The 27,030-nt window shown below is 67.9% G+C and overlaps 2 protein-coding genes across 12 annotated transcripts in view; one reads left to right on the top strand and one right to left on the bottom strand.

Moving 5' to 3' along the window:
- Window positions 1-1,242, top strand: part of MOB2 (MOB kinase activator 2) — a 69,095-nt gene extending 67,853 nt beyond the window's left edge. For all 3 annotated transcript variants that reach the window (XM_044259954.1, XM_044259956.1, XM_044259953.1), the window contains exons 4-5: window positions 37-161; window positions 857-1,242. In XM_044259954.1, the coding sequence (XP_044115889.1) occupies window positions 37-161; window positions 857-1,167 (436 nt within the window). In that variant the 3' untranslated portion in view covers window positions 1,168-1,242. The remainder of the gene's footprint in view (window positions 1-36; window positions 162-856) is intronic.
- Window positions 1,243-10,529: 9,287 nt separating this feature from the next.
- BRSK2 (BR serine/threonine kinase 2) overlaps window positions 10,530-27,030 on the bottom strand; it is a 55,816-nt gene continuing 39,315 nt past the window's right edge. For 2 of the 9 annotated variants that reach the window (XM_044259945.1, XM_044259951.1), the window contains 14 exons: window positions 26,814-26,960; window positions 25,761-25,792; window positions 25,267-25,431; window positions 25,073-25,170; window positions 24,843-24,993; window positions 23,060-23,125; window positions 21,131-21,191; window positions 20,171-20,378; window positions 19,525-19,573; window positions 16,066-16,189; window positions 14,807-14,987; window positions 14,646-14,735; window positions 12,101-12,148; window positions 10,801-10,976 (listed from right to left, as the gene is read on the bottom strand). In XM_044259945.1, coding sequence (XP_044115880.1) covers window positions 10,801-10,976; window positions 12,101-12,148; window positions 14,646-14,735; window positions 14,807-14,987; window positions 16,066-16,189; window positions 19,525-19,573; window positions 20,171-20,378; window positions 21,131-21,191; window positions 23,060-23,125; window positions 24,843-24,993; window positions 25,073-25,170; window positions 25,267-25,431; window positions 25,761-25,792; window positions 26,814-26,960 — 1,596 coding nt within the window. Of the gene's footprint in view, window positions 10,648-10,800; window positions 10,977-12,100; window positions 12,149-14,372; window positions 14,468-14,645; window positions 14,736-14,806; window positions 14,988-16,065; window positions 16,190-19,524; window positions 19,574-20,170; window positions 20,379-21,130; window positions 21,192-23,059; window positions 23,126-24,842; window positions 24,994-25,072; window positions 25,171-25,266; window positions 25,432-25,760; window positions 25,793-26,813; window positions 26,961-27,030 lie in introns of those variants that run through there. The other 7 variants (XM_044259947.1, XM_044259952.1, XR_006385709.1 and 4 more) reach the window with 6 other exon arrangements.

The following is a 27,030-nucleotide window of genomic DNA, read 5'->3' as shown; positions in this document are numbered from 1 at the left end:
TGCAGGGACAGCGTGACAGATCCCTCTGCCCCACAGACAGTACTACTGGTATGATGAGCGGGGGAAGAAGGTCAAGTGCACCGCTCCCCAGTACGTCGACTTTGTCATGAGCTCTGTGCAGAAGCTGGTGACGGACGAGGACGTGTTCCCCACGAAGTACGGTACGTCTCTGCCCGGCTGGGCGGCTGTGGCTGCCGACGCGACAGGGCCAGACCTACGGGACGGGGCGGCTGTGTGGCCTTGGCTCTGAAGCCAGGCAGGTGGCCTTGGCAGGGGTTAGCCCAGGCTGGGTCAAGACCCCACCCATGCCAGGCTCTGGGACCTCTGGCCTCTGCCTCCAGCTCCACCCCCTGTACAGTGGGGCCACTGCAGTCCCCCTCACCGGGGGTCTGACAGGCAGCAAGCAGTAGGCGCCTCGCGTCCCGACCTGGGCAGGTCCTGCCCGGGGCTCCAGGCCAGTACGGAGCTAACGGACGGTGCTCGGCCAGCAGGAGGCACCTGTGCACCTTGGTTCCGTCCTTATCTGTGGCCAGGCCATGTAGAGGCCCAAGAGCGTCTGTCAGGGAAGCACATGTGACCCTTGAGGCCGAGTCCGAGCTTCGGATGGCCCATGGCAGGGTCACAGGCCCCTCGACGCAGAGGTGGCCCGTGCAGATCAGCAGACACTCGGCTCTCGGGGCCCCGGGGGACAGGTCACTCGGGTGCCTGCCAATGGGCTGCTGAGTGGGGAGGGCGTGGCTGCAGGAACCCTCCGGCCGGTCCTGCTGGCCTTCTCCTTCCTGCCGGCGGGAGCCGGGGCCCCGAGAGGGGCTGGACGGAGTGGAAGGCGGGCTGACGCCGCGGGCTCTCCCCCCAGGCAGAGAATTCCCCAGCTCGTTCGAGGCTCTGGTGAAGAAGATCTGCAAGTACCTGTTCCACGTGCTGGCGCACATCTACTGGTCCCACTTCAAGGAGACGCTGGCCCTCGAGCTGCACGGACACTTGAACACGCTCTACGCCCACTTCATCCTCTTCGCCAGGGAGTTCAACTTGCTCGACCCCAAAGAGACCGCCGTCATGGACGACCTCACGGAGGTGCTGTGCAGCGGCGGGGGCCGCGGCGGGGGCGGGGGGGCCGGGGCCAGCGGCGGGGGCGCGGGGGCACAGAACCACGGGAAGGAGAGGTGAGCCCCCGGCCGGACAGGCGCGCACGTGTGCAGAGAGACGGTGGTGCGTGCTGCGTGTGTGCGTACGCGCTGGGTACGCTCGGCGGGAGGCCTGAGAGGTCGTCACTGCCCCCCCAACCCGGCCTGGGCGCGCCGAGAGCGGGCTCCCCAGACGCTGGCAGGCCGCACGTCGGACTGGCTCCCCGCCGGGGTTTTCCCGTTGGACGGATGAGTGCCGCTTGTCAAGAAGGACCTTTGGATTTCATTCATTCGCTCAACAAACGTTTATGGGACTGCTGGTCTGAGTTTCCTTCTCCTGTGCGGCTTTCCTTTCCTTGGTCTTCCGTGTGGCCCCTGCCCTGCCTCCCCGCCCCGCTCCTGCCCCGGGGACTCTGCTGTTTTGAGAGAAATACGCCAGTGAGAGCTGGGGCCCCTTCCCAGGAGGGACTTGGGGTCCGTCTGGTTGGTTTCCAGGGTGGAGCTGTTTCAGAGGTTCCTCCCCAGCCCCCCTCAGACTTCCCCTCTCCTGGCCTTGCTCGGATCCTGGCTGGCGGCGGCTCTGAGGGGGTGGAGGGAGTGGCCAGGGGTGCCCCTAGGGGCCCTGGCCCTTTGGCTGTGTTCCCTTCTGGCCTGGCCCGCTGCTCACGAGGGCCCCGGACTAGCTGGGCGTAGGACCGAGGTGCCTGGGCGGGTGGCCTGTGCGGAGACGCGGCTGTTGGTGGGAGGCTGGGTGTCCCTGCTCGGCGCACCTGTCCGGGCGTAATAAAAAGAATTCTCTCAGGTTAGTGCCTGCGTGTGTGCTCAGCGTCTCGGTGGTCCGTGCTGAGGGCGCCAGGGCCAGTGTGCGATGAGGGTGGCCTGGTCGAACAGCGGGGACCATGGCCTGCCTCCTGGCCACCCTGGGCTGGGCTCTTCCTGCCAGGGTCAGCCGCAGGCTGCCCTGCTGACCTGTGCCCTCACGTGGCCTGTGGGGCTCGGGAAGCTGAGGGTGAGGGACACCTGTCTTGTTTCCCACGTTCCAGGGAGCCTTGACCACTCTGCGTGTGCTGTGCCCTCCCGTGCAGGTGGCAGGGACCCTAGAGCGTGTGCTGGAGTGGGCTGGGGGGGCCCTGGCCAGCCTGGCCCCGGGGGCTCTGCTGCAAGAGCCAGCCCTGGCCTGGGCCCTGTGGTCTGAGGGGTGAGCAGAGAGGACAGCTTGGGAGCGGGGGGAGTACAGAGGCCGGGTGGGGCGGCCCCTGAACCGAAGCCTGGAGCTTTTCTAGGCGCTGTGCGGGCGGAGGAGACGCGAGAGGAGGCGTCCTGCCCTCCTGCCCTGACGTCTTGCCTGGGGACCGCCGGTGGCTGTCGTGCTCACTGCCCCCCAGCACCCACATAGCCCGAAAAGGTGGGGGCCCTGATCTCTGCCTCCTGACTCTCGCGGCTCCCACACCCTCTGTCCTCGCCGTCACCGCGCCAGGTCGGTCCTGGTCCTGTCCTGCCGCTCATCTGGCCCTGACGTTCGGCTGCTGCCAAACAATGCTTGGGGCCTTCCTCCACGTCCCGGGCCATCACCAGCCCCAGCCCTGGCCGGAGACCAGAGCCCCTCCCCCCACCTCTGCTGCCCATGATGGGGGTCTTCCCAGCCTGTGGTGGCCCCTGACCCGCCTGCCTTCTCGGCACTCCTGGTGACGGTTCCTCCTCCTCCTGCCCTGAGAACCGCCCCTATCTGACAGTCCTGCCGCCAGCCATGAAGTGCAGGCGCCCTGGAGTGCCTTGTCTCCGTGTCCTGGCCCCCACCTGTCCCCCAGGGTCCCACACCATCTCCCCGAGCATCCCTGCCCCAGAGTACCTCCCCCGTTGGCTGCACAGTGGTGTGCTGGGTGACTTTAAAATCCCCTGGTGCTTCAGCCGGTCTCCACCCCACTGACTCAGGCCCTGGACCGGAAGGCAGACATCAGAGTTGTTTCACCGTGACTTTAACGTGCACCATTCTAGAAGCTTCCACCCACATCGTCTGCTGAACTCACTCGTGCTCTGAGCCCTGCAAGAAGGCTCCTGGGCCCTACTGTACCCCTTGGGGCCTGCTGCCGGCTCACTGGAGCTCATGCCTCTGTCCTTGTCTGGTCAGGAGCTCCGGGTCATGGGGAATCCTACCCCCTCTGTCCCCCAATCACTGGACACGTCTGCAGCATCTACACTGCGTCTGTGACCAGGGGTAGGAGACCTCTCCACTGAGGCCAGCAGATGTTAACTCCCACAGGGCTGGGCTCCTCTGACCTGAGCATGGACCCCCTGCCCCGCTGCTTCCCCAGATGCTGCAGCCGGCCCTGTGCCCCTCCCTGAGCAAGGCCTGGGCCCATCGTCCCTGTCATGCTCTCTTCCCCACTGCTGTCTGGGTCTCACTGTGACCTCAGCCTGCTGGGCTGTGTGGGCCCCGGCCCCTCCCCATGCCTCCCCCGCAGGTCTTTCTGCTTCTCTAGGCACGCACACCCAAAGTAGAGGCCTCAGGAACTTGACCACAAGCCTGGCTGTCGGAGTCAAAGGTAGGGGTCCTCCATGACCCCAGGCGCCAGGGAGCACCTCCTGGGGGAAGGCAGAAAGCCAGGGCCTGGCTCCACTGGCCTTTCCGGCCAGAGTCCCAGGCTGGGTGGGGGGCGGGGAGCAGGCCAGGCAGCCCCGTGTCCAGTGTGTCTCCAGGAGTGGGGTCTGGCTGCTGTGTGTAGGCCTGAGAGCGGTCAGGGGCTCTGTGGCTTGCCGGTGCGGTGGGGGGGGGGGTGGGCACTGCTGGTGCCAGGAGGACACGGGCACTTCTGGCTCGAGCTGCTTGGTGGAGTCTGGATGCAGTGTGCGCACGTGTGCACACGTGATCTCTGCGTGTGCAGAAGGCTGTCCCGGATGCCCGTGGTCGGGCTTCTCTGACTCAGGAAGGAGCTGTGGGATCCCCAGGCACATGGGGGTCGTGGGTACAGCGCTGGTCACTGGGCCTCAGAGAGTCTCCTGGGAAGGGCCAGGCAGCCAGGGTGAGCAGCCGCCTGCAGGCCGCCGAGGGGAGGGCGATGCCCTGTGCTCCCCACCAGCCAGCGGCCTCTCTGCTGCAAGAGCCCGGGCATCCCGGCCTCTTGGGCCATGGCGAGGCCTTCTGGGCACACACAGTGCAGTGGCTGCGTGTGGCGCTCCTGGGTCCTGCCGGCAGCCGGGCTCAGTGCTGAGACTCAGCTTCCGGTGGACCCTTGGGCGTCTCCGCTCCGGCCAGACGACCTGCAACCCCCCGCAAGTTGTTAGCTCCGTCCCGGCAGCCAAGACACAGCACAAGGGTCAGCAGAGGAGGGGGGCGGGAGAAAGACCTGGCCACCACAGTCGGGAGAAGGGGCCGTGAGCCGGGGAGCCGCACCTTGAGAAGCTGGAGGAAGGAGGGATGTTTTGTGCCCACGCTTGAGCCTCAGGAGGAGCCCGCCCGGCTGACACTTGGGTGGAGCCCCGTGGGACCCACTGCCCACTTCCGGAGCTGGGGGCTAAGCCGCTGCCTTTGTGACGGGACACGAACGCAGCCTGCGGTCCCGGGAGGGGGCCGGGGCGGTGCCACCACAGCCAGCCTCTGCAAACACGGATGTGGCCTTGGGTGCGAGGCACGCGGAGGCTGGAAGAGTCGTGAGGGGCCCGGTGGGAAAAGCGCAGGTTTCCCGAAGCAGCCGTCGGGAGGAGGAAGCGCGGGTGTTGGTGACGCCGCCAGCGAAGACTCCCAGACGGGGGGGCGGCGCGGAGGGGACCTGGCAGAGGCCCCCGAGGGACGCCTGAAACTGTCGCCGGCGCCTGTCCGCAGAAGCAGGAATGGGACGGGCCCTGCGGGCAGGGCCTAGGGGAGTGACGACCGTGTCCGTGGGCACAGAGGAAAGGGGACTCTTGACGTGCAGGGTCACGTGGTGGACATCTCCGCTGAGCTCTGCTCCCGGTTCTCGGAGGGCAGGACTCGGGAGCGTTGCCGGGGTGCGCAGGCGAGGAGCTCGCCAAGGGCAGCATTGGGAGAGGCAGCCCGCGGGAAGACAGAGCTTGGAACTGAAGGGACCTGACCCTGAGGGACATGGGAGCTTCGTGGCCAACCCAAGTGGCAAAAACGCTAAAATGGAGGTTCAGTGTCAGAAAAAGTGTGCTCTAGAGAACAGGTCGAGGCTGTCAGCGGTGAGGAAGCCGCGCGAGCTCGGTGCGCCGGTCGCGCAGACGCCCCGAGGGGACGGCATGTGTGACTGGGAGACACCCCGTGCGTTTTCGCAAAAGCCAAATTTGCTCTTACAGGGCAAATCCCCATGACACACATAGGAGACCCACACTGTCCCTGGGGGTCTCACGCCAACGGAGACCCTGCCAGCTGGGACACCCGACCCTTGGTGAACTTCCTTAGAAGAAAGCACGGCCCGGAGGGGCGAGCCTGCAGCCACACGGTTCTTCCCAGGCCGTGGCGGCCCTCATGGCGCTTGCCTGGCTGGACTGTGAAGTTGCCCGGGACCGGTGATGCCCACCTCCTTCGCTTGTCTCCCTTTGGGCACCAGAATGTCTGTAACCGTCACATCCCGGAAGCGTGTGGCACTTCTGCTGTCAAAGGAAAGGACTTTGCACTGGGAGGGATCGGACTCAAAGTCTCACCCATACCTGATTGAGGTGACTTAGGTGACCTCTGGGGCTTGACCTGATGCTGCTGTGTGGGGAACCCGGCTTGGCGTGAGTGCTTTTCCATGCAAGATGAATGGGAACTTGCTAGAGGGCAGTCCTCGCGGGCCCGAATCACGCCCCCCTCCAAGTGTCCGCACCCTAATCCCCGGATCTGCGAGCACAGCCCCTGACGCGCGGAGCGGAGTCCAAGCTGCTCATCAGTTTAACTTGGAAGCCAAATGGTCAGGGCGGGTGTCGTCGCCAGGTTCTTAAAGCCGGAGGAGGGGCAGAAGGGGAACCAGAGAACCAGAGGCCACAGGAGGACTCAGCCCAGCGTCCTGGGCTGTGTGGTCAGAGGAAGGCCCCACGCCAAGGAATGTGGGTGCCTCCGGAGACTGGGAAGGGCCAGGATGCGGGTTCTCCCCCAGAGCCTCCAGAGAGAGCCGGTCCTGCCAACAGAGTGACTTTAGCCCCGTGAGACCCAGTCCTTGGCCGCCAGAACTCAAGAGGACAATCTGTGTGTTACGTCGGCTCCGTTAGAGCAGCAACTGGAAGCGAACGCGTCTTGAGGATGAGCCACAGAGCTCTTGTGGGGCGATTCTGGGGGCGCAGGACATGACCCGTCAAGACCCTCAGCCCAGGGGCTGACCCCAGGAGGGGTTGGGCGAGCAGCAGCAGCTCCCGGGCCTGGGACCAGCAGCACAGACTCTGCCGTCCCACCTGAGCCCGGGGCCGACCGCTCCCCGGGCCGGAGGTGCTCCCTCCTTCACGTGCCTTCACCCCAGCTGCTTTCTCCTCCATGTCACTGCCCTGACGCTCTCGGGCCACCGGCCCTCCCCTCTGCTCCCTGCTCACCTCCAGCCTTGATGAATCGCACTGGAAGAAGTTTGGCCTGGTGGTGGGGAGTGGGCCGGAATGAATGGGGAGGAAAAGCCAGGGGACGGGGGGCACTGGACTTGGTGATTCCACCCCCGGTGACCTGGGGTGAGGGCAGAGGGGACTGGGCCCTGAGCCACAGGGAGAGGGGGAGGGCAGGATGGGGAGGCGGAAGCACCACCCAGTGAGGGCCAGGCCACTTCCGGAGCTGAGCTCCCTGGCACGGGACATGTGTCAGCGGCAGGGGCTGCAGCAGCCCTGCCCAAAGCCGGCCTTGTGACACCCGCAGTCACTCCTCAGCTCAGAGCCGGCGGGGCCCTCTGCCTCCACTGCCGGCTGAGAACTTGGGCACAAGTCTCTTCGTGTGTGTCTCCACCCTGCCTCTGCCGCCTGTGGCCCTCGGCCCCCCAGGGTGGGCACGCGTGCCGTCACCTTCCTCCACTGCCTTCCGCCGTGACGCTGGTGGACACGCAGCCACTGGTGTGTTCACCAGTGCCCCAGGCCAGCCGTGGCCGGCACCCGAAACATGCCAGGCCTGAGAACGTGTCAGTCCCAGTGGCCGTCCCTCACCGGGCGGGCCTGCCAGCATGCCGTCTGGGGTTAAGTGCCCGTTTCCGTTTCTGCCTTACAGAAATACCGTGAGGACCGGCTCAGGGCCAAGTGCTCAGGACGGGCTGTGACGGAGTTCCAGGTGGTTTTATACATAACACACGTTAGTGGGTGTTATGAATACCAACAGTTTTTGGCTTCACTTGCCTTGGTTTCTGTTTCTTACAACCAAGAGAGTTCGGTGTCTGAAGTGGGATCGCGGGCGGGGCCTTCCTGCTCAAGGGGCGTGACGGCGACAGGTAGAGGCTGGCAGGTCGTGGGCACACCGAGATGCTCTGAGGATTCCTGCCGTGCGGCCCGTTAAGGCTGACACGTTGCCAGCGTTTGCAGAAGGCCGAGCAGCAGAAGGTGAGGTCTGTGTCAGACGCAGATGCACAGCCACTGGTCAGGAAGACCTCCCCTGCGGCCAGCAGCCAGGACCCCAGCAGCCGTGTGACCCCAGCAGCCCTGTGACCACCAGACCCCCTCCTCCAGCTCACAGGGCACCACACGGTTCAGGGACTACAGTGGATCCCCTCCCCTCTGCCCTCTGCAGTACCTTCTGGGTGCCCACCCCCTCAGAAGCAGAGGGCTGCTCTACAGCCGGCCCTGGAAGAGCCCGCCCAGTTTCACGTCGCCAGACTCTTCCTCCCGTCCTGGGCCTGGAGCAGAGCTGGAGGCCACTGTCTCCACCGAGCTGCCAAGCTTAGCGTGAGTCTGGGCAGCACTGTCCTCCTGCCAGATGGCACAGGAGGTGAGTGTGTGGACTCTAGGGAGGGTTCTGTCCACCAGGGGACGCATGGCAACATGGGGAATAGTTGTCACGTAGGGCTGGGGGTGCTATGGCCATCTAGTTGGGCGGCGCGCAGAGATGCTGCTGATGCCCTACAGGGCGCAGGTCAGCCCCTGCCCCAGAGCCATTCAGCCGCACCAATCAGCGCTGTGGTGGTGGGACCCTGCTCCAGACAGCCGGGTGCGGTCAGGCCCTACTACCAAGCCGTGGCCACGCTGGACCTGGTCGCCTTCACACACGGGAGACAGGGCCTGTGAGGGAGGTGGGTGGCGTGGTTCGCTGCTGCTCGCCCGTCCTCACGGCTGTGTGGGAGGCGGACTCCCAGGTGCTGCTGTGTGACCTGGAGCTGGGGGGCCCTGGGGCTCCTGGGGGTCTGGACTTGCCCTTCGTGCTGCAGCAGCAGAGGAATGGCTGGTCAGTGCACGGTCATGCTGCCTACATGGCTGGCGGGCACGGTGGGCACCGGCTGGGACCTTTTCCCTCTGTGGAAGAGGCCGGCCCAAATTCTCTGGCCCATCACCTCCAGGGCTGCGTCCCAGCACCCCATCCGCCTCTTACCAAGCAAGGGCAGGAGGAAGGCTCATTCTCTAGATGCCAGCTGACCCCACAAGGGCTGTGGGGGACGACAGCAGACCTGCAGGGGCAGGCAGGGCGGTGCCTCCCGGTGCCCCCTCCCCAGGGGCCTTCCCCGCCTCCAGCCCGGCCCACGATGCCTACTCAGTGTGGAGGCAGACCCCTGACCCTGCACGGGGGTGGGATCTGTCCTCTTCACCCAGGGCAGAAGGTGGCATCATCGAGCATCATCCACATCGGCAGAGCCCAGAGGAGTGTGTTGGGGACAGGAGCTGCTCCCGCTCGTCCCACGTCCCCCCCCCCACCCCGGACGGAGACTGGCGTCGGGTGTTTTTACTGAAGGAATTTATTGTTCTTGAACTAAGGGTGCTCACAGTTATTCGACAGGGATACACTGGGTGGGGCTTGTTTCCGTGACGTCTGCGTGTGTCCCGAGTACAAAAGAGGTATTGCTTTCGGTGTCTTCTGTCTCTGGAGAAGCCCCTCCCGCTTGTACCGCGGGGCGTATGCTGCTGTGGGTGTGTGACTGTCTGTGTGCTGGATCCCAGCTGTGGTGGGGGTCGGGTAACAGAAGCGTTAAAAGCGATCCACAAGGGGGGAGGCAGGGCGGGGAGGGAGGCGGAGGAGACACCAAAAGCAAAGTGGACTCGTTACCGCAAAGGCATGCAATCGGAACCTGCCGGCCGGGCCCCTGTCCCCCGGCGCCTCCCGAGGGCAGCCGGGCGCCTGGGCGCTCGCGACACGCGGGGTCGGCGCCGGCCTGGAGGGACCGGGCCCACCAACACAAAGCAGCAGAAGCTGGGGACAGGACGAAGCGAGGCGGCCGCATCCCACCACCTCGCTGTGTACAGAGAACACACACTGCGGAGCGTGCCGCTAACTTTCTTTTACTTTTTCCTTTTTTTTAAAAACTTTTTGTCATTTTAGTAAAAAAACCCCTGCGGTGCCTCTGCTGTCCTGTGTGTGGGAGCCCTTCTGCTACCCGCACTCTCTGCCGCAGAACCCAGATGGTCTCCAGCCTGCGCCGGGCCAAGCGCCCCTGGGCGGTGCCATCCCGCGCCCCCGACGGCGCCCCCGACGGCGCCCCGGGCCCCCGTGGGGCTGGAGTCGTTTCTGCGCAGGGACGGGACAGAACATGGGACAGAGCGAACCGCGCCGTTCCTTAAATATATATATATGTGCATGTATATAGAAAGACCGAACACAAAACCTGGCCCTGCCCCAGCGGCTCCCCCCACCCCCACACCCTTTTCCAAAAACAACCAAGAAAAAAAGTTTATAAAAATATCTTGCAGGAATTCTTTAAAGTTTACAGTAGCTCGCGGGCGCTGCCCCCGCCGGCCTGCCCCCGCCGCCGCCCCCCTTGGGCGCTCTGCCGGCTCCAGCCTCCGGGCGCCGCGGCCCCCACCCCGCCCCAGACACGCAGACAGACCGACGGCCGCTGCCCCTTCCCTGAACGGAGGAGTAAGGGACTCAATAAGTTAACGCAGCAAATAAATAATACTGGTGTCGGCCGGCCCTGGCGCAGGCAGGCGGCTCCGGGGCCTCCAGGGTCCGTGTCCACCCGGGCCGGGAAGGGTCGCCAAGCGCGAGCGCACGCGGCAGCCCCAGGCGAGCGGGGGACGGGGGCGGCGGACGCGAGCGAGCGGCGGGAGGGGCGGCGGGGCGGGGGCGGGGCGGGGTGGGGCGGACGCGGGCGGGCTGGCCGGCCGACTCGGCCCGCCGCGACCCTGCCCCGGCCGCCGGCCTGGGCCTGCCGCGCGGCGGAGGGGCGGGGATGGGGGCGGGGAGGTGTTCCCCGCGGGTCCGGAGCCGAGCCCGGGCGGAGCCGCCACGCCGGCCGGCGCGCGGAGGGGGGCGGGGCCGGCGCACGGAGGGGGCGGGGCCTCGCCGCGGGGGCGGGGCCTCGCCGCGGGGGGCGGGGCGGCGGCGGCAGCAGGAGACGAGGGAGGGCGGGTCCGCGGCAGCTGCCTTCGGTCAGCCGGTGTCCGGCGCGGAGCCCCGAGGACGGCCTCGTGGAGGTGACATGTTAAGTTTTCGGGACAGTTCCTGGTATCAGAGCGGAAACAGTGGCCGCGTCAGAGACAGGCAGAGACAGAGACAGCGGGAGAGAGAAAGCGCGGGCGCGGCGGCGCGGGCGGTGGCCCCCGTGCCCCCTTTCCTCTCCTCCCCGGGCGGCCGGCGGGGGCAGCGGCTACGGGGCTAAGGCTGCTCGCGGCGGGCGGCGGGCGGCGCCGTCCGGGCCGGGTCCGGGGCCGGCGGGCACGCGGCGTCCCCTCCAGGGCCCGGGCCGGCGGCCGCGGCGTCACCGAGGGGGCCGTGGGCACTCCGCTTGGCGGCCGTGCTGGGGGCCGGGGCCGCCTGCCCGTTCTTCTCGTCTGAAAAAAGTTGTTTAATTACGTCAAAGAAGCTACTCAATGGGCTGCCTGGGTGCACAGAACAGAAGGAGAGAAACAGAAGAGGGGGGAGGGGAGAGAGAACACACGCGTGAACCCGCGGTCGCCGCCGGGGCCGGGCCCACCAGCGAGGCGCGGCCGGCCGGGCGGGCGGGCGGCGGGCGGGGCGGGCGCGCGGAGGGACCCCCCCCCCCCGCTCCTCCCTCCCCGGGCCGGGCCCCTCCCCTCCCCCACCCCGGGCAGGCCGGGCCGGCCCGTCCCTCGGCGGACCCCGCGGCGGAGGAACCACCGCGCCCACACGCCGCAGGGCTGAGCAGGAGCCTGGGCCCCCAGGCCGGCTCCGTGCGTGCGGCCGGGGAGCCGTCCCTGGGCCGGGGAGGCTGCAGCCAGCGCGCCCGCCACGCTCCTCCCCGGAGGCTTGGAGCCCCGCCCCTGGCCAGCCCGGGCAGCACCGCATGGACACAGAGGTCAGCAGCAGACAGACAGATGGACGGATGGGTGGACAGGCGTGGAGGGCTTGGGTGTGGGAGGGCCGGGGGCAGGCAGCCAGAGTGGAGCCCTGATCCCAGAGGGACTGTCCTGAGCGCGAGAGGAAGACATGGTCCGACCACCCCCAGCTGGGTGGGCCTGTTCTCGCTGTCCTGCGGCCTCTGCTCTGCTCTGACCGTCAGACCTGACTCCCGCGGCCCCAGCGGCGGTGCGCTGGCACCGCACGCCGTCACCCCCCTCCAGGGCACGGAGAGCTTTACAGCAGCCTCCTGCTCAAGAGCTGCAGTCCACCCAGACCCCAGGCCAGAGCCCACACGCAGGACCCTTGCCAGCTCTGGGACATGAGGACCCTTTACTGCTCTGAGCCTTGGGGTCCCTTCCTGGCCTGCTTGGATCCTAGGGCAGGGCCTGTGGCTGCCCTAGGGCGGTGGGTGACCGAGGCTGCTCCTCGCAGAGGTGGGGGACTGGGTGGGCACGAGTGTGCACGTCTGGACCCCGCGTATACACAGGAACCCCAGGATGGCCCTAAGGGTGGTGGGGGCAGCACCCTGCCAGGAGCAGGCTGCAGGTGGGGGTATAGGCTGGGGGGGTCCCAGGTGAGCGTGGGGGGTTCTTACCACATTTGGAAAGCCTCCCCGTCATCATTTCCATACAGTTAGTGGTGTCTGAAGCACAGAATGGAGAAAGGAGGGAGGGAGACGTGTGAAAAAGTCTTCCCGCTTGGACTCCTGGCCAGGCGCTGCCCTCAGCCTCTGGCCAGGCTCCCAGGGAGGGGCGGGGCCCGGCGTGGGGCGGGGCCATAACCGAGTAGGGGGTTTGTTGGGGCCAGCCCACCAGAGGGAGGGGCAACGCCGGGAGAGGTGGAGCACAGAGCAGGGCGGGGGGGGGGGGGGGCGGGGGCGGGGGCACAAAAAGCGGGCCCGGGGGCGGGGTGGGGCTGGGGGGTGGAGCCTGGGGTGCGGCCTGCCCAGAACGGGGGCACTTAGTAGGGGTCTTCTCAGGGCAGAGGAAAAGTCCCCCTGCCACCAGAGCCAGAACACAGGCCTTGCCCTGCCCCTCGGGTGTCCTGGGCCTGCCTGGTCCTCCATTCCCTCTGTCCTCCCCTGGGCCCCAGACATAGGTTCTGGTGCCGAGAATGCCAGGCTCTGGCCACCTGTGTGTCCTCCCTCTGCCACTGTGCGGCTCCCGCAGCTGCGCAGCTCCCACCTGCCCTCAGCTCGAGTCGGCTCGCCCTTCTCTGACCCTAGCCCCCCAGCGGGGACTAGGCTGGGGGCTTCTCCCTCAAGGCCCTCACAGGGGCCCCCGGTGAGTGGGAGGTGACCTCTCGGCCTCCTGTCTCTGTTGGAGCAGCCACCAGATGTCTTGCCCTGGTAGCTGAGCGGCCCCCACTTCTGCCCCCTGCTCCCAGCGGCTCTAGGACTGAGCTCGCCAGAGGAGGGCACCCAGAGCAGGGAGGGTGGGGGGGGAGGAGGGTGCTGGGAAAGGCCAGAGTCCAAGGAGACCCTCAGAAGGCCTGGGGAGGGGGCCAGGGCATGGGCTGGCGTCCTGGATTAGGTTTCCCAGGTCTAAGGCCCCCGAAGGAGGGCAGGGGACATGGGCTTGAGGCCCAGATTGGGTACCCAGGAGTTTGCAGGGACAGGGCTAACAGAGGCCCCTGCTTTGGCACAGGGTTAGGACCGGGGCAGAGCCCAGGGGAAGGGTGATGTCCAGCTCGTTCACTGCTGCGCCTGGGACTTGGCACGAGGGACGCCTGCTAAGGGGCAGGATGACCCCTCTCAGGTTCCTGTCCATGGCCCAGCCAGGGGCAGAGAGACTGTGACCCCCAGACAGTGGCTGCAGGCCCAGAAATCCGCTGGGCAGCGCAACAGGCACTGGCCTTTGCTCACCTCACTGGACAAGCTCTGTCCTTCCCTGGCCTCAGTTTCCCTCTGTCCCCCCTACTCTGCTCTGAGATGGCCGCCTTCAACGCTCAGGGAGCCACCCCTGCCCCACGGCCTGCCCCCTATGCCAACCCGGCTCCCGGGGCCAGGCTGCTGGGCCAGCCCTGCCCTGACCTGCCCATGGGGCGATGAGGCACATGTCGGGAGAGAAAAGGGTAACACACACAATGAAATGAGGATGGCGGGGGTGAGGGACAGGTGAGGCCAGGCTGGAGGAGGGGCCCACGGAGGCTCCAGCCAGCTGCCGGGGATGCTCAGAGAGACGGGGCTTGGGCTGCATGGGGTGCTCCGGGCCCCAGACCCTGACCCTGACACGGGCCTCCTGGCAAGCCGTGCCTTCCCAACATTCCGACAGCCGCCACGGCCTCGCTAATGGACAGTGACGCATGCACGTGCCCGCCCGGCCCAGGCACAGGCTCACCCGCCCCCACCCACAGTGGGCACGTAGCCCACTCCCCACCAGATGCTGAGCGGTGTGGGCCCTCTCGGGCCCGCCCTCGGAGCCCTAGCACGTCCAGGCCTGGGCCGACCCTTTCCCTGTGTGACCCCCTATAGGCCCGGCTGGGGAACCCCTCCTTTGGGAACTCATGGCCAGACAATCACAGGCCTGTCGCCGGGAAGGCGGGCAGTAGGCAGCCCCACCGTGTGTCAGCCAGCGTGGGCGCTGGGCCCACAGCCTCGCAGGGTACCACTGGGGGAGCCCCGAGGGCGGCCGGCTCCCAGGCAGGACCTTGGCCACTGCTCTCCTGCCCTCACTGGCCCGGGGCCGGGCTGCCCGTGTCTGGCTGCTCAGCCTAGGTGCTGGGCCCTACGCGGCCTCTCCAGGCCCGGGAGTGGCCGCTGGATGTGTGAGCGGGCACGGGGTGCCCTCTGGGGGCCAGTCTGGCTCTCGCCAGAGGACCTGCCCGCAGCCCCCTCCCTGCCCCTGTGGCGGGGCCAGACACCTTACCTGCCAGCGTCAGAGGCTACTCTCGTAGCTGGTGGCTACCTTCTGGCCCTTAAGCCCAGCACCCCAGCTTAGTCCTGGCGCTGGCGGGGGGGGTTCTACAGTGGACAAGAGGCGCCTTTCAGTGTGGTGTGCTGGGCCCTACCTCCCTGGGTGTGCAGAGATGGGCTGGCCCCCTGTGCCGGGGAGGGCCCTGCCCCCTGGGGGGGCCACCTCAGAGGGGCCACACCCCTGCTCACCAGCCCGCAGGGCGGCCCGAGCTGAGCCCCCGCTCACCTGACAAGTGCTGGGCGGAGGGCTGGTCATGTGTGCTCAGTAACTGGGTCTGAATGGTCTCCACGACCCTCTTGAAACGGCGGCTGGGGCCTGGGGGAAACAGGGCGTCACGGCCAGGACAGGGCTGCTGCCCGGAGCCCGTGCCCAGGCCCACGGCTCACCTGACAGGAGCGTGAACGTGACGGAGTAGATGCCGTTCTCCTTGTGCGCCGCCCCGCCCTCGGTGTAGGTGATGTCCACTTGGAATTTGACCGGCTTCTGGAACACGGCCGGGCCCCCGGTCGCCTTATACTCCGCCCGGAAGCTCGTCTGGGAGATGACGCTGTGGCTGAGGCTGGGGATCTGCGGGCGGGAGGGCGGCGTGGGTGTGCGGGGGCGGCGGGGGCGGGAGGGCGGCAGGGGTGTGTGTGTGTGTGCGGGGCACCCGCCCGCACCACCGCACCCCCCGCAGGCCGAGCCGGGACCTCTGCCTCTCGTTGCGTGCGGGTTGGGGACGTGGGAGCAGAGTGGAAGAGGAGCGGGCTGGGGAGACAGGGTCAAGGAGACCCCACGACGCAGCAGCCAGGACCATGGTGAGAGCCTACGAGGCAGGGGCCCCACGGCCATTGCCAAGGTTGGCACCCACTGCTCTGTGGGCTCGGGAAAGAGGCTGCTCCCAGGATGGGCAGAGAGGCCCCTGAGCACTTGGCATAGGAGCAGCCAGGGGAAATGCCCTTGAAACCAAGTCAGGAGGCCGTCTGGCCCTGGAGGGGCCACCCCAGGCCAGGGCTCTGCAGCCCAGGAGTGCTGTACTGGCCTCGCAGTTGGAAGGCCCGGTGCATGCCGGGGGGCCGAACCAGGGAGGGCCTCGCAGGAGCGGATGGAGAGGGAGGCCCAGACCAGGGGCCCTATGGAGAGAGCAGGCCGCCATGGCAGGTGGGCCCCCAGCCCTTGGGGAACCTGAGCTGAGGCCACACCAGGCTGAAGAAACCCATGACAGGTCCCAGCCCTGAAGGGGGGGGGGGTTAATCCCCGGGGGACCCCACGCCCGGCCAGGCCCCCTGCAGGACGCTGGAAGCGGACATTCAGGGCTTTCTGTTCCTCGGGCTCAGGGTCTCACAGACGCAAATGGAGCACCCCCAGGGCCCGAGCACAGCCTGGCCTCCGTGGAGGGGGGGAGCGCATGGGAGCCAGAGGCAGGTCCCGGGGACAGACTTGGCAGAGGTCCCTCTGTGTCCAGGCCCCAGGTCCCCGCCCCCGTGAGCAGCCTGTGCTTCACTCCCTGCCTCAGTGAGCTGTCCCCACCCCACCTGGTGCTCCCACAGCCGGGGCTGCTCACGATGACAGCGGCCTCCCTCCCCAGCCCGGGGCCGTGCAGCACCGTCTGGCTCCAGCCAGTGTCAATGTGGGACGCCTGTCCCCAGCTGGGCGGGAGGCTCACCGACAGGAAGGCGTGAACGATGTCTGCTTTGATGGAGCTCAGGGCTTTGTCCTTGATGACCACAAAGATCTGCTCCTCCTTCTCCAGGTTGATAAAGTTCCCAAACCAGGACTTCTTGGCGAGCCTGGGGGAGGGGGAGGGGGCAGAGGGCAGCTCGCGTCAGGGTGTGCGGTCAGCCAAGCCTCCTGGGCAGGGCCAGCTTACTGCCCCGACTCCTGCCGCCCTGACCCTACAGTCCTAATGCTAATCCCACAGTCTCGGCCTGGCCCCGTACCCCCAGGCCTGCCTGGGCCTGGGCAGTGCCCACCAGAAAGGACAGCCTTTCTGCTGTCCTTTGGGGCAATTTGCAGCAGTCCTGCAGCCACCTAGAAGAAGGTGTCCCCTAGCCCTGGGACTGTATGGGGGGCGGGGGCAATGCGGAAGGCCAGGGTCCGGGGTCGGGGCTGGTGGGGGAGCTCTGCACCCATAAGGACAGGTGGACAGGAGAGACCCTGCATGGACAGTGGGGCCTGAGGGCTCGGGATGCTACGTGCCCCTCCCATATGGTGGGACAGCCTCGGCTCCCCCCAGCCACCCCATCCTGGAGGACCAGGGGCTGCTCAGCTGCCTGCTGCCCAGCCCAGGTCAGTCTGGGACACAAAGGCTGTTCCAAAGCCCAGTGCTGTGCTGGGCAGGTCAGCGGTATATCCTCCTGCACGCAGCCCCTCCCTCACTGGTGCCCAGGGCTTCCCGCCCGTCCGGCCCTGTCTTCCGTCCGGCCTTGTTACTCTGTCCAGCATCTGCATCTGACCTGCGCTGTCTGCAACCCCCCCACTGCCGTGCACACTAGCATGGGTACCCTCAGCTGGCCCCATGATCCTTCACACCCCTCCCTGAGGCGGGGACAGGCCAGGACTTTCTTCTAAGCAGAATGAGTGACAGATGTCACCTCCAAGAACATGGCACTCAAGGCCATGTCTCCTGCTTGCTAGCAGGTCTCCACTGCACGGTGATGGAGCGGCCCTTGGTCCAGAAGCCAACAGGCCCTGAATCCCACCGACGACTACAGGAGCTTGGCCACAGGTCCTGACCCAGCTGAGCCTGGAGGTGACCACAGCCCACGGACTCTGTAAGGTGGAGGGACCTCCTGCGCCGGCCTGCGACCTGACCCACAGAACCCGAGACGTGGAGTGTGTGCTGTCAGAGCTGCTGAGCCTGGAGCCATCTGCCGGGTGGCAGGGCCAACGTGTCCTCACTGCCGTCTTGCGGCTCCGCCGAGGGAACACACCCATTCAGCCCACGAGGAACAGGCAGGGCCGTGGCCCATCATCTTGCCCCGGCATGGGCATCAGAGCTGGCAGGGGGAACTGTAAGGGCAGATTCTCCGGCACCTCTCGGTGGCTTTCCCAAGCACGTGATCTCCCTTTCCGTGCCCGGTTCCACCGCTGGCCTCTTCTCGGGCCAGGGATCCCGGCCCAACCACAGCGCGGAGGGGATGACGGGCAGGCGTGTCCTGCCAGACCTCCTGCCTTCTTCCCCACATCTGCCATCCTGCCCACTGTCCGCTCTACGTCCAGCTGCTCCCCCAGCAAGTACACAGAGGGGCAGTTCTGGGACCCGCATACAGGGTTCCTGCTTCTCCTCCCTTGACAAAGAACAGCACCAAAAACACGACTTGTTTGCAGTGTGGGAGCTGGCAGTTTGGCACCAGGTGTAATAGGCAGGCCCGTGCCCGGAAGAAGCCTGAAGGAGCCAGAGAGGCAGTGCCAACCAACTTCAGTGCGGGCTGGGCCATCCAGGCAGCTGCTGGGCATCTCCGAGTAAAGCAGACCACTCTCCTGGCGTGGTGGGCCTCATCCAAGCAGGTGAAGGCCTCCGGAGCAAAGGCTGCAGCTTCCCCAAGTGCTACTCAACGCCACAGCGTGAATTCCCCACCTGCACATGTCACACTCAGGGCTGTGACGTCACCCAAACCGGAACCTGCACCTGCTGAATCTGCGGTCTCAGACCTGCCAGCCCCCAGACCTGCACACTCATGCACACGCGCTGTCCTGGGAGCTTCCCTGCGGACCCCGACACGCCACGGGCGAGCGCGTCCTCCATAGGAGGCGGTGCCGAGGCACTAGCTGCACAGGCCTCTGGGGCCACCGCGCGCCTGCTCCGTCCCATTGGCTACACCCGCCAGGCGGTGGGCGCTGGCCAGAACCCCGGGAGGTGGGGGCGGCGAGGCCTCCGGAGGGACTGAAGGATGGGAAGCCGGGGAGGCTGTGGGCCACCGCCTCGGCGTCAGGTGCCGTGGGGTCTAACCAGCCTGAATGCCCAACAATCCCGTGACGAGGGTGTCTGCCAGCGCCGTGACAACAGCAGGACGTTTCGGCCGAGGGGCACTAACAGTGGGATGGGGTCCCTAACCCCGACACGCTGCGGCCCAGGAATCAGCCCGCGTCCCCAGGCCTCACGCAGAGCAAGCCACGTGGTGGCACTTCCGCTTGGCGACGAGACTGTGGCCCCTGCGGAGGCTGCCTGTGCCCTCGCCAGCCCTGCCCCGCGTCCGCAGCAGGTTCCTGTGTGCGTCGCCTTCCCGGGGCTGCAGGACCAAGGCCGCTGCCGGGGCGAGGAGAGCAGGCAGGGCTGCTCCAGCCAGTCCTCCCGGTCCAGACTGGCTGTGGGCTGAGCTGTGGCTCTGCTCGCCCACCGCCTCCCACGGGCAGCTCCCTTTTCTTGGCGAAGGTCTGCAGAGGGCCTGGTCTGCTCCTGGCCTTGAACAACGCCACCTTCCCCTGGACGCGAGCTTCCGCCACGCCAGTCCATGGCTCTTCCTCGTCCTCTTCGACTGGCGCCAAGTTTTCACCTTGAGATGCTCCGTCCCCGCGAGCCCCCAAGTTTCTGGCCACATTCCGCCTCTGTTGTGCCCAGCACAGGCCTCCTTGGAGGCTGCCCGGCTGCAAACCCCACAGGCCTGTCCTCCTCGGGCTCCCCGTACCGGGGCTGAGCCCGTGTCCGGAGCAGGGTAAGCACCGGTGCCATGAGGCTCGGGTTCTGGTCCCCACGGCTCCCCCAGCGTGCAGGCCGGAGCCTTCAGCGGGCAAGCCCCAGCCCCGCCGAGGCATGGCTGTGCCGTCCCTTGCCTCCTGCCAGCCCCAGGCTGTGGCTTCTGAGCAGAGCCAGGAGGGGCCAGCCAGCTCCCTCTGCACTGTGAGTCCTGCTCCCTAACCTGGCATTCCGGGTGTCCGAGACAGAGCTGGGGGTGCTGGAGAGGAGGCGTCCCAGGCGGGAGGTAGAGGGGGGAACTGGGCAAGCCCAGGGGCACAGGGAGAGAGGAGAGAAGACCTAGGGGCTGGGGTGCTTCGCCCTGCAGCCCTCGAGGGCCCCCTGGCCTGCCGTGTGGGAGGCTCCAGTGCAGACCCCTGGCCACCTCAGTGTCTGGGCACCGGGATGGCGGCCAGGGGCTCCCCCCAACCTTGGGCAGCCGCCACTTACTCTGGAGACGACTCCGGGGTCAGGTTGGACATCTCCTCGGGTGTCGGAACTGTGCACGTGGAAAGGACAAAAGACATGACCACCGTGCCCTTGTCGCCCCCACCCCAACGCTGTGCCCGCCATCCCACATGCCCACGGGCTCCTGCCCCTGACAGAGCCCAGGGCCATGGGGCTGCCCCAGCCTCTGGTGCTATAATCAGGCCAGGCCTGCTCTGGCCTCCAGCTGTCCCTGCTGTCCCCCGACAGATGGCACTGGTCCCCTGCGCCCACCCATTGGCTGTGCCGCAGGCCCGGATGGCCTGGCAGTGCCCACGGAGCCTTGGCAGCTGGCACTCAGCAACGGGCTGCCCCTGCAACCCCGTCCCACAGGCCTGCGGACGGCCCTCAGCCCACCCGCCTGGACTCTGGCCTCTGGCTGTCCTCCCAGGGCTCCAGGAGCCTGGCCTCAAGTGACCACTGGGCTGAAGAGAAGCCCCGGAGCTGGGAGGGGCCCCGAGGCCACGGCCACCAGGCCCCGATGCGCAGCGGGCAAGCCTGAGAGCGAGCCACCATCTGGAGGCCCCGCCTGGGCCTGTGCTGGCCTAGAGGACACAGACTACTGCCCGGGGCCCAGCACAGAGTGGCAACCCCTCGTCCCTCCACTGACCTTGCAGTTTCCGGCGGTGGAAGCGGGGCGACCCCAGGAAGCTGTTCTTGATGGAGTTGAGCCGCGTCCTCCAGGGCACCCCTCCGACGCTGGGGCTGGACGGGGGCGTGGGGTTCGGCGTGCCGGCCGGGCTCTCCTTGGGCGTATGCACGGGCGTCCCCTTAGGGGTGGGGAGGGGACTACCCCTTGGAGAGGGGTGAGGGGTCACCTGTATGGTGGGGACAGATTTGGTGTTTGGTTCAGTCCCGGCGGCCAGGAGCCGGGTCGAGCCCGGCAGGGTCGGCGGGCCCGGGGGCAGGGCAAGCTGGGGGCCTGGGCCCCCTGGGACAGGGGGTCGGGCCTGGGTGCCGGCTGGGAGTGGGTTGGACTTGGTGCCCTGCAGCGGCTTGTCGGTCAGCTTGGCCTTGCTCGGCAAGGTCTGGGTCTTGGGGTTGGGCCGTGAGGCGGCCTGTGGAGGGAGGACGTGTCCGGGCCGAGAGGCGCTCCGGCAAGCTTCCGGCTCCGCGGAGGTGGCCAGGGGGCAGGCCACGAAGGGGCTCTCGGGGGGTGGGGGGGGCAGGGCAAACTTTCTAACAGGCTACAGGGCGGTGCGGAGGACAGGGGCAGAGCGTGAGGGTCCCCGAGGGTCCGCCATGCGAGCGCCCGCCACCCCCCCCACCGCATGCACACACACAGCACCAGGAGGACCCGAAAGAAATGTTCAAGCAGGACCCCAAGGCAGGACCGGCGGGGACAGGCGGGCGTGGGGGGTGGGAGCATTTGCCGTAAAAGGAAACAAATAACAGACGAGAAAACAAACAAACAAAACAAAAGAACGTGCAGTTAGCCACAGCAGAAGCAACCACGGGGCCGGCAGCAGGTGGGGGGGCACGGGCCCAGCCCAGGCTCTGGGAGCCTCCCTGCCCCCCCCGCCGGTGCACGCTGGGCCTCTGGGAGCTGGGGGTCGGGGCGGGGGCTCACCCGGGGGCTGCTCAGCGGGCTGGTGGACAGGCCCGAGGAAGCGCCACTGATGGACCTGGACCTGTGGACACCGGTGCGGGCAGGTCAGCCGGGGACACCGCAGCTCCCGGCGTCTCTCCCCCGGGCCGACCCTCCGAGAGGCCGGGAGCCCCGGCCGAGAGCCTTGAGGCCGCCCTGGCCTGCGCACACCTGGCCACACGCAGGGCTGTCCTGCTGTCCCCACCCCGCCTCTCCCAGGACCGGGGAGGGCCCCGTCAGAGCCCGGTGGGGTGGCTGGATGCCCGTCTCGGGCTCGTCTCCTCCAGGCGGGAGGCCCAGGCCGGGATGGCACCAGGGAGCCCTCAGCAAGGGTGTTGTCTGGGGCTTGGATGGACGGAGGGACGAGGGGAGACAGGTGCTTCCTGGGAGCTGCGTCCAGCCCCTGTGTCGGTCCACTCTCCAGCTCCTGGTGCTCTGAGCCCGGCCAGAACCCCCAAAGCTGAACTGTCACAGGCCCTGAGTCCTGTGCTCGACAGAGTCTCCCATCCTAGCGTGTGGGCCACCAAGTGGGCACTGGCCCAGTCCTCCATGCCCACGGCCCACCTGCCCGGCCCAGAGCTGCCCACAGCATGCCAGCCCATAGCCCTCTCCTCACTGGCACCCCGAGGGCTGGGGCCAGGCCAGGCTGGGGTGAGCACCGGCGGGGACCACGAGCCTGGTCCACCAGTGGCCCCACTGGGCCCGCAGACCTGGTGGGGCAGGAACCAGGCCCCCTGCGAGGCAGGAGTCTCCCTCTACCACACCTCAGGAAAGGCCCACCATGCTCGCTCAGCCCTGGGTGCTGGCACCTGCCACCCTTCGAGGAAGGAAATGGGGCGGGGGCAGGGGGGGGGCAAGGCAGCCCCAGGAGAGAAGAGGAAAAGAGTGAAGGCCTGCCCGCACCAGGCAGCCCAGCCCCAAGAGGGCCGTCACCCACCCACTCACACCCCGGCCCAGTCCCTGGGCCTCAGGGAGGCGCTGAGCCCACTCTGACCAGGGCCCCGGCATCTGCGGGCCGGGACCCCATGGCAGGGACCCTCCAACTGCACCACCTAACGCAGCCACGGAGCCAGGGTGTGGCGCTGACCTTGGTCCCAGTGCCCCCCGCCCCGCCTGCGCACAGCCAGGACAGTGTCCAGAGCCAGGCCTGGGTCCAAAGCTTTCAGACACTGGAAAGGACTGGGGGCCATCGATCCCGGCTGCTGCCCGCCCCAGTAGCCACAGGCCAGCCGGGCAGCCGCCAAGAGCAAGGCCCCGCGCCTGGGGCCTGCCTGCTCCTGAGCCAGCCATGCACCCGTCGCTTGGCACAAGGAAACCAGAAAAGCAGCAGTGGAAGGGGGGGGCTGGGGAGCCGCCTCCACACAGTCCTGTCTGACCAGGCCGCACCTGCCTGGGACAGAGAGGAGGGGCCCGCGCGCAGAGCAGCCAGGGCAGGGGGGCGGCGAGAGGCCAGCAGGGAGCAGGCAGGGGCACGGAGAGGTACGGGAGCAGGCGGGAAAACAGGTGAGGCCCGGCCACCGTCACCCACGGGCAGCGGGTCCTGCAGGGACAGGGCTGGGGGCTCGGGAACGCCGGGCCCCATGCAGAGACCCAAGAAACCGTCATGCTTCCTGCCGCCTCCTGGGGAGCCTGCCACGCCCTGGCCTGCTGCGCCCGCTCGGCCCCCTGTGGGCAGCACGGCGTGGGGGAGGGGAGGGCAAGCAGGGCCACGCGGAGGAGGCCTCGCAGCCCGCAGACACTCGGGGGTCCCCGGGCAGGGAGAGCGCCGCGGGTCTCCCCACCCGGTCAGGCTGGCCACGGGCCTTGCCCCAGCAGCCCACGCCTCCTCAGGGCCTCAGGCCCGGCCCTGCCACCAGGCCCAGCGTCGTCCTTGGGGCTGGGGGGTGGGGGATGGGCGGGCAGGGTGTATACCTGTCTTCTTTGCTGAATTGGGGGTGGGCTTCAGCGATATCCAGGCTTTTACTGAACACTGCTTTACTACAGCAGGAACAAAGTGAGAAAACAGAGTTACTGACGCAGCCTCACCCGGCGGCCCGGGAGGCTGGGCCTCCGCGCAGCCCCACACGAGCTGGGCATGGCCTACCCGGCCCGAGGCCAGGCACGCGGACACGAGGGCAGGTCGGGCAGGAGAGGGCCGGGGCCACGGCACACCCCACCCTGGTGACCTGCTGGCGGGGGGCCTGGCCAGGCCTTGGAGGTGCCCAGCACCCACCACCAGCCCGAGGACCCCTCCAGCCCCGGCCAGCGGCCCGCTGTGGCCCAGGGCCAAGCGGCCAAGCCAGAAGAAGAAGCCGGGCCTGGGGCGGCAGGGTTGTGCGGGGGGAGCTGGCAGGAAGGGACTCGCCAGGGACCGCCAGGATGGTCCACAGCGGACCCTGTCCCAGCTCCTCCGGCCCCAAGGTGGCCAGGCCTGGAAGGCGGAGCAGACACTGGGCTTGGCGGCCTCCCGTGCCCGGCCCCTGCTCTAGGCGGACGAGGAGGGAGGGACGTGGGGTGGCCGGGATGCGGTGGGCCCCACGTTGGCACGCAGCCGCACTGGGAGGTCGACCGGGAGAGCAGGGACGAGGCTCAGGAAAGGTGGGCTGCGGAGAGGCAGCCTCTCACCCTGGGGGCCTGCTGGGGACAAGGGCGCCCACAACAGGCAGGACACGAGGCACAGTCAGGGCAGCGGCTCAGCTAGCAGAGACCTTTTCCCCCACCACCCTCACCAGCCCCTCCAGTGCCAGATCCCATGGGCAGGGGCCGTGGTGGTCTGGAGCCAGCCTGTTTCCCCAGGGGAGGCTTGGGACCACCAAGGGAGCTGAGAACCACCAGCCCAGTTTTATCCCGATGGTGGCCGTTTCCTGGTAAATACCTTGAGAGGCCCGGCTGTCCCCAGCGCTCAACCCCGAGCTGACCAGGGGCAGCCTCAGAGCTGGGACCCGCACGGCGGGGTCTCCACGTCCCGGGCTATGGCGAAAGCCCCCACCTAGACAGGAACACTGGGTCCCTCCCCGCGCAGGCCCTGCCCAGGGCCAGGATGAGGACTGGCCAAGGGCCCCGCCTGGCCAGCCAGAATGAGCCGAGGCTCTGCAGGACCAGGTCCCCCTTCCTTCCTCCAGGGGGCGCTGCTGGCACAGCCCAGACCTGCTGGTGTCCAGGCTCCTTCCTTGTCCTTGACCCCCACACTGCCACAGGGGACCCAAACACAGGGCCAGCATCACGTGGGGACAGGCCTTCCGGGTGGCTCTGAACACGGCCTGACCCCACTGTAGCCAAGTCCAGTCCACTCCAGTCCAGCCCAACCAGCCCCATACAACCCAGGCCAACAGAGCACAGCCCAGTCCAGCTCAGCCCAGCCCAGCCCAGTTCAGTCCAGCTCAGCCCAGCCCAGTCTAGCCCATACCAGCACAGTCCAGCCCAGCCCCGTCCCGTCCAGCTCAGCCCACCCCAGACCAGATTAGTCCAGCCCAGCCCAGCCCAGTTCAGCTCAGTGCAGTCCAGCCCAGTTCAGCTCAGTGCAGTCCAGCCCAAGCAGCCCGGCACAGCGTCGTCGGGCCCCACCCAGTGGCCTTAGCGCAGCCCCAAAGCGGCGGGGGGGGGGGGGGGCAGAGATGAGCCAGGCGAGGCCCAGCACAGCCCGCGAGGGGTGCCGATGCCGGCCAGGCCAGGCCACCAGGAGGCAGAACACTGGAAGCTTCTGGAAGGCACGCACCTCTGGCCATGCTGGGCCATCTCGATGGCCCTCCGCGCGGGCACCGGGGAGCCGCCGTCCGTCACGCTGAGCACCTCCATGGACTTGCGTTCAGGCCGCCGCTTGCCGTGGCGGTTCAGCATCGGGGAGTCCACACGCTTCCGGGGAGGGTCTGTGTGCAGACAGGGGTCAGGGCCCGGCCTGGGCCTGAGAGGGGCAGCATGGGGCCAGACCACCCGGCCACCGTGTACCTATTTCATTTCGGGGGGGCAGGTCCTCGTCCTCGTGGCTCGGGTACCTTTCTTTCCGGTCCAGGAGAAGGAAATAAATCATCTTCTCCTGGTTCTCCCTGCGGGGTGGGGAGGGGAAGCAGCGAGAGGGCTGGGCAAGTCCGTTCCTGGAGGGGGCCCCGCCCCGCGGCCGCGCAGCCCCAGCGCCCACGTACTCCTCGGACAGCAGGTCCTGCAGAAGCTTGTTGCGGTCCCGGAAGCAGCCCAGCGAGTGCATGCTGTCTAGCACGTCGGGGTCGATGTCCTCCAGGCTGGGCAGCGAGCGGATCTGCACCTTGCGGGGGATGGGCTGCTCTGGCTCCGGCTCGTTCTTGCCCCCTCTGCGGACGACAGGCACCGTGGGGTCACTCCCCACCTCTTCCGCAGCCTGGGCCTCCTCCGCCCCCACCCCAAGGTGCTCGGACGGCGGGGCCCACCCCTTCCTGGGCCCCGAGTCTTACTGCTCTCCCTGTGCCCAGCCCCTGCACGCCTCCTGCGTCCTGCCCGAGCCCAGCGCAGGCCGGCCCGGGACCCTGGGAGCCAGGAGCGGCTGAGGCTAGGGCCGGGCCTGCGCTGGGCTGGGTCACCCCCCGCCTTCCCTAGCAGGCCCTCCAGGCCACAGTGACGGGTGACAGGCAAAGCAGGTGGTGTGGGAGGAGGAGCTACTTACATATACCATATGTGTTTCTGAATGTGCTCTAGCTACAAGGAAAGAGAAACAGGGAGTTAGTATGAGGAGGGACAGAGGAGCCCACGTTAGGAGGCGGGGTGGGGGAGCACAGAGCTCAGGAGTGTGCAAGAGAGGACAGGAGGGGAGGAAGGGGCTGCTGGATGGGGACCGGGCATGGGGGACAATGTGGGTGCAGGGCGGGAAGAGTGTGCGAGGGGCTGTGTTCCCGGAGGCTCCAGGCCAGCACCCCGACCCTGCCTACCCCAGACGGAAGAGAAAATGCTGGCGCAGAGAGAAGGAAGGTGGGCAGGGCCGGAGGGCTGCAGGCATGGGGGGCCTGGGCGGCAGGGGGATTGAGCACAAAAGCAGAGTGGCCTCGGGGGCCTCAGGGCTCTGGGAGGGAGGTCAAGGGAGGAGGGCAGGAGGGCAGGGGAAGCGGCCAGGGCGGCCCTCCTGTGCACAGGAAGGGGCTGGGTGCAGGTGTGAGCAGGAGGCTGGGGGCCGGCCCTGCTCTCTGCCCGGCTCCCCGGGGGACAGCTTGGCTGGGGAGGGAGGGGGAGGGTGGCCTCTTGGGCCCTGGGCCGCCCTTGTCCCGGAGAGAACAGCCAGACGTGTCCTGCGGGCATGCTCTGGGGACCGGCCCGCCTGGCAGTAACTGAGCCCCAGGGAGGCAGGAGGTGGCCAGCTGGGGGCTTCTTTGAGAACCAGCTTCCCTGGACCCTCCCCAGCCCACCTGCCAGGAGCAGGGGTCGTGAGGAACCCTTCACACTGACCAGGCCCCAGAGAGCCCAGGACACAGGGGCCGGCATTAGCCGGCGCTCCCCTGCCAGGCACAGCAGCCCTGTCCACACCCGTGCCCGCGCACACCGTGCCCGCTTACCCAGTGCTCGCGCACACGCGCATGCCCCGCACGGGCACGGGGCAGGGGGAGGCCCGCGGCGTGTGCCCGTCCTGCCCCCGGAAGGAGACGCCCGGGAGGGGACGGGGCCCAGGCAGGGTCCCGCGCGGGGGGCGGGGGCGGCGTCGGAGGGAGCGGGAGGCCGCGGCACGCACCGTGAGGCGCCGGGCGGCGTCCACCTCGATCATGCCGCGCAGCAGGCTCTGGCAGTCGGGCGGGATGAAATGGGGCATGTGGAACACGCCGCGCTTCACCTTCTCCAGCAGCTGCCGCAGGTTGTCGTCGTCGAAGGGCAGAGCCCCCTGCGGGCAGGGGACGGCGGTCACCGCGGGAGGGGCGCACGGGGCGTGCGGCGGGGCGGGGGCGGGGGGC

Source organism: Neovison vison, chromosome 7 (assembly GCF_020171115.1).
Source record: "Neovison vison isolate M4711 chromosome 7, ASM_NN_V1, whole genome shotgun sequence".
NCBI classification, from domain to species: domain Eukaryota; kingdom Metazoa; phylum Chordata; class Mammalia; order Carnivora; family Mustelidae; genus Neogale; species Neogale vison.
The sequence above is the reverse complement of the archived record's forward strand: the minus strand, read 5'-3'. Positions and strand labels throughout refer to the sequence as shown.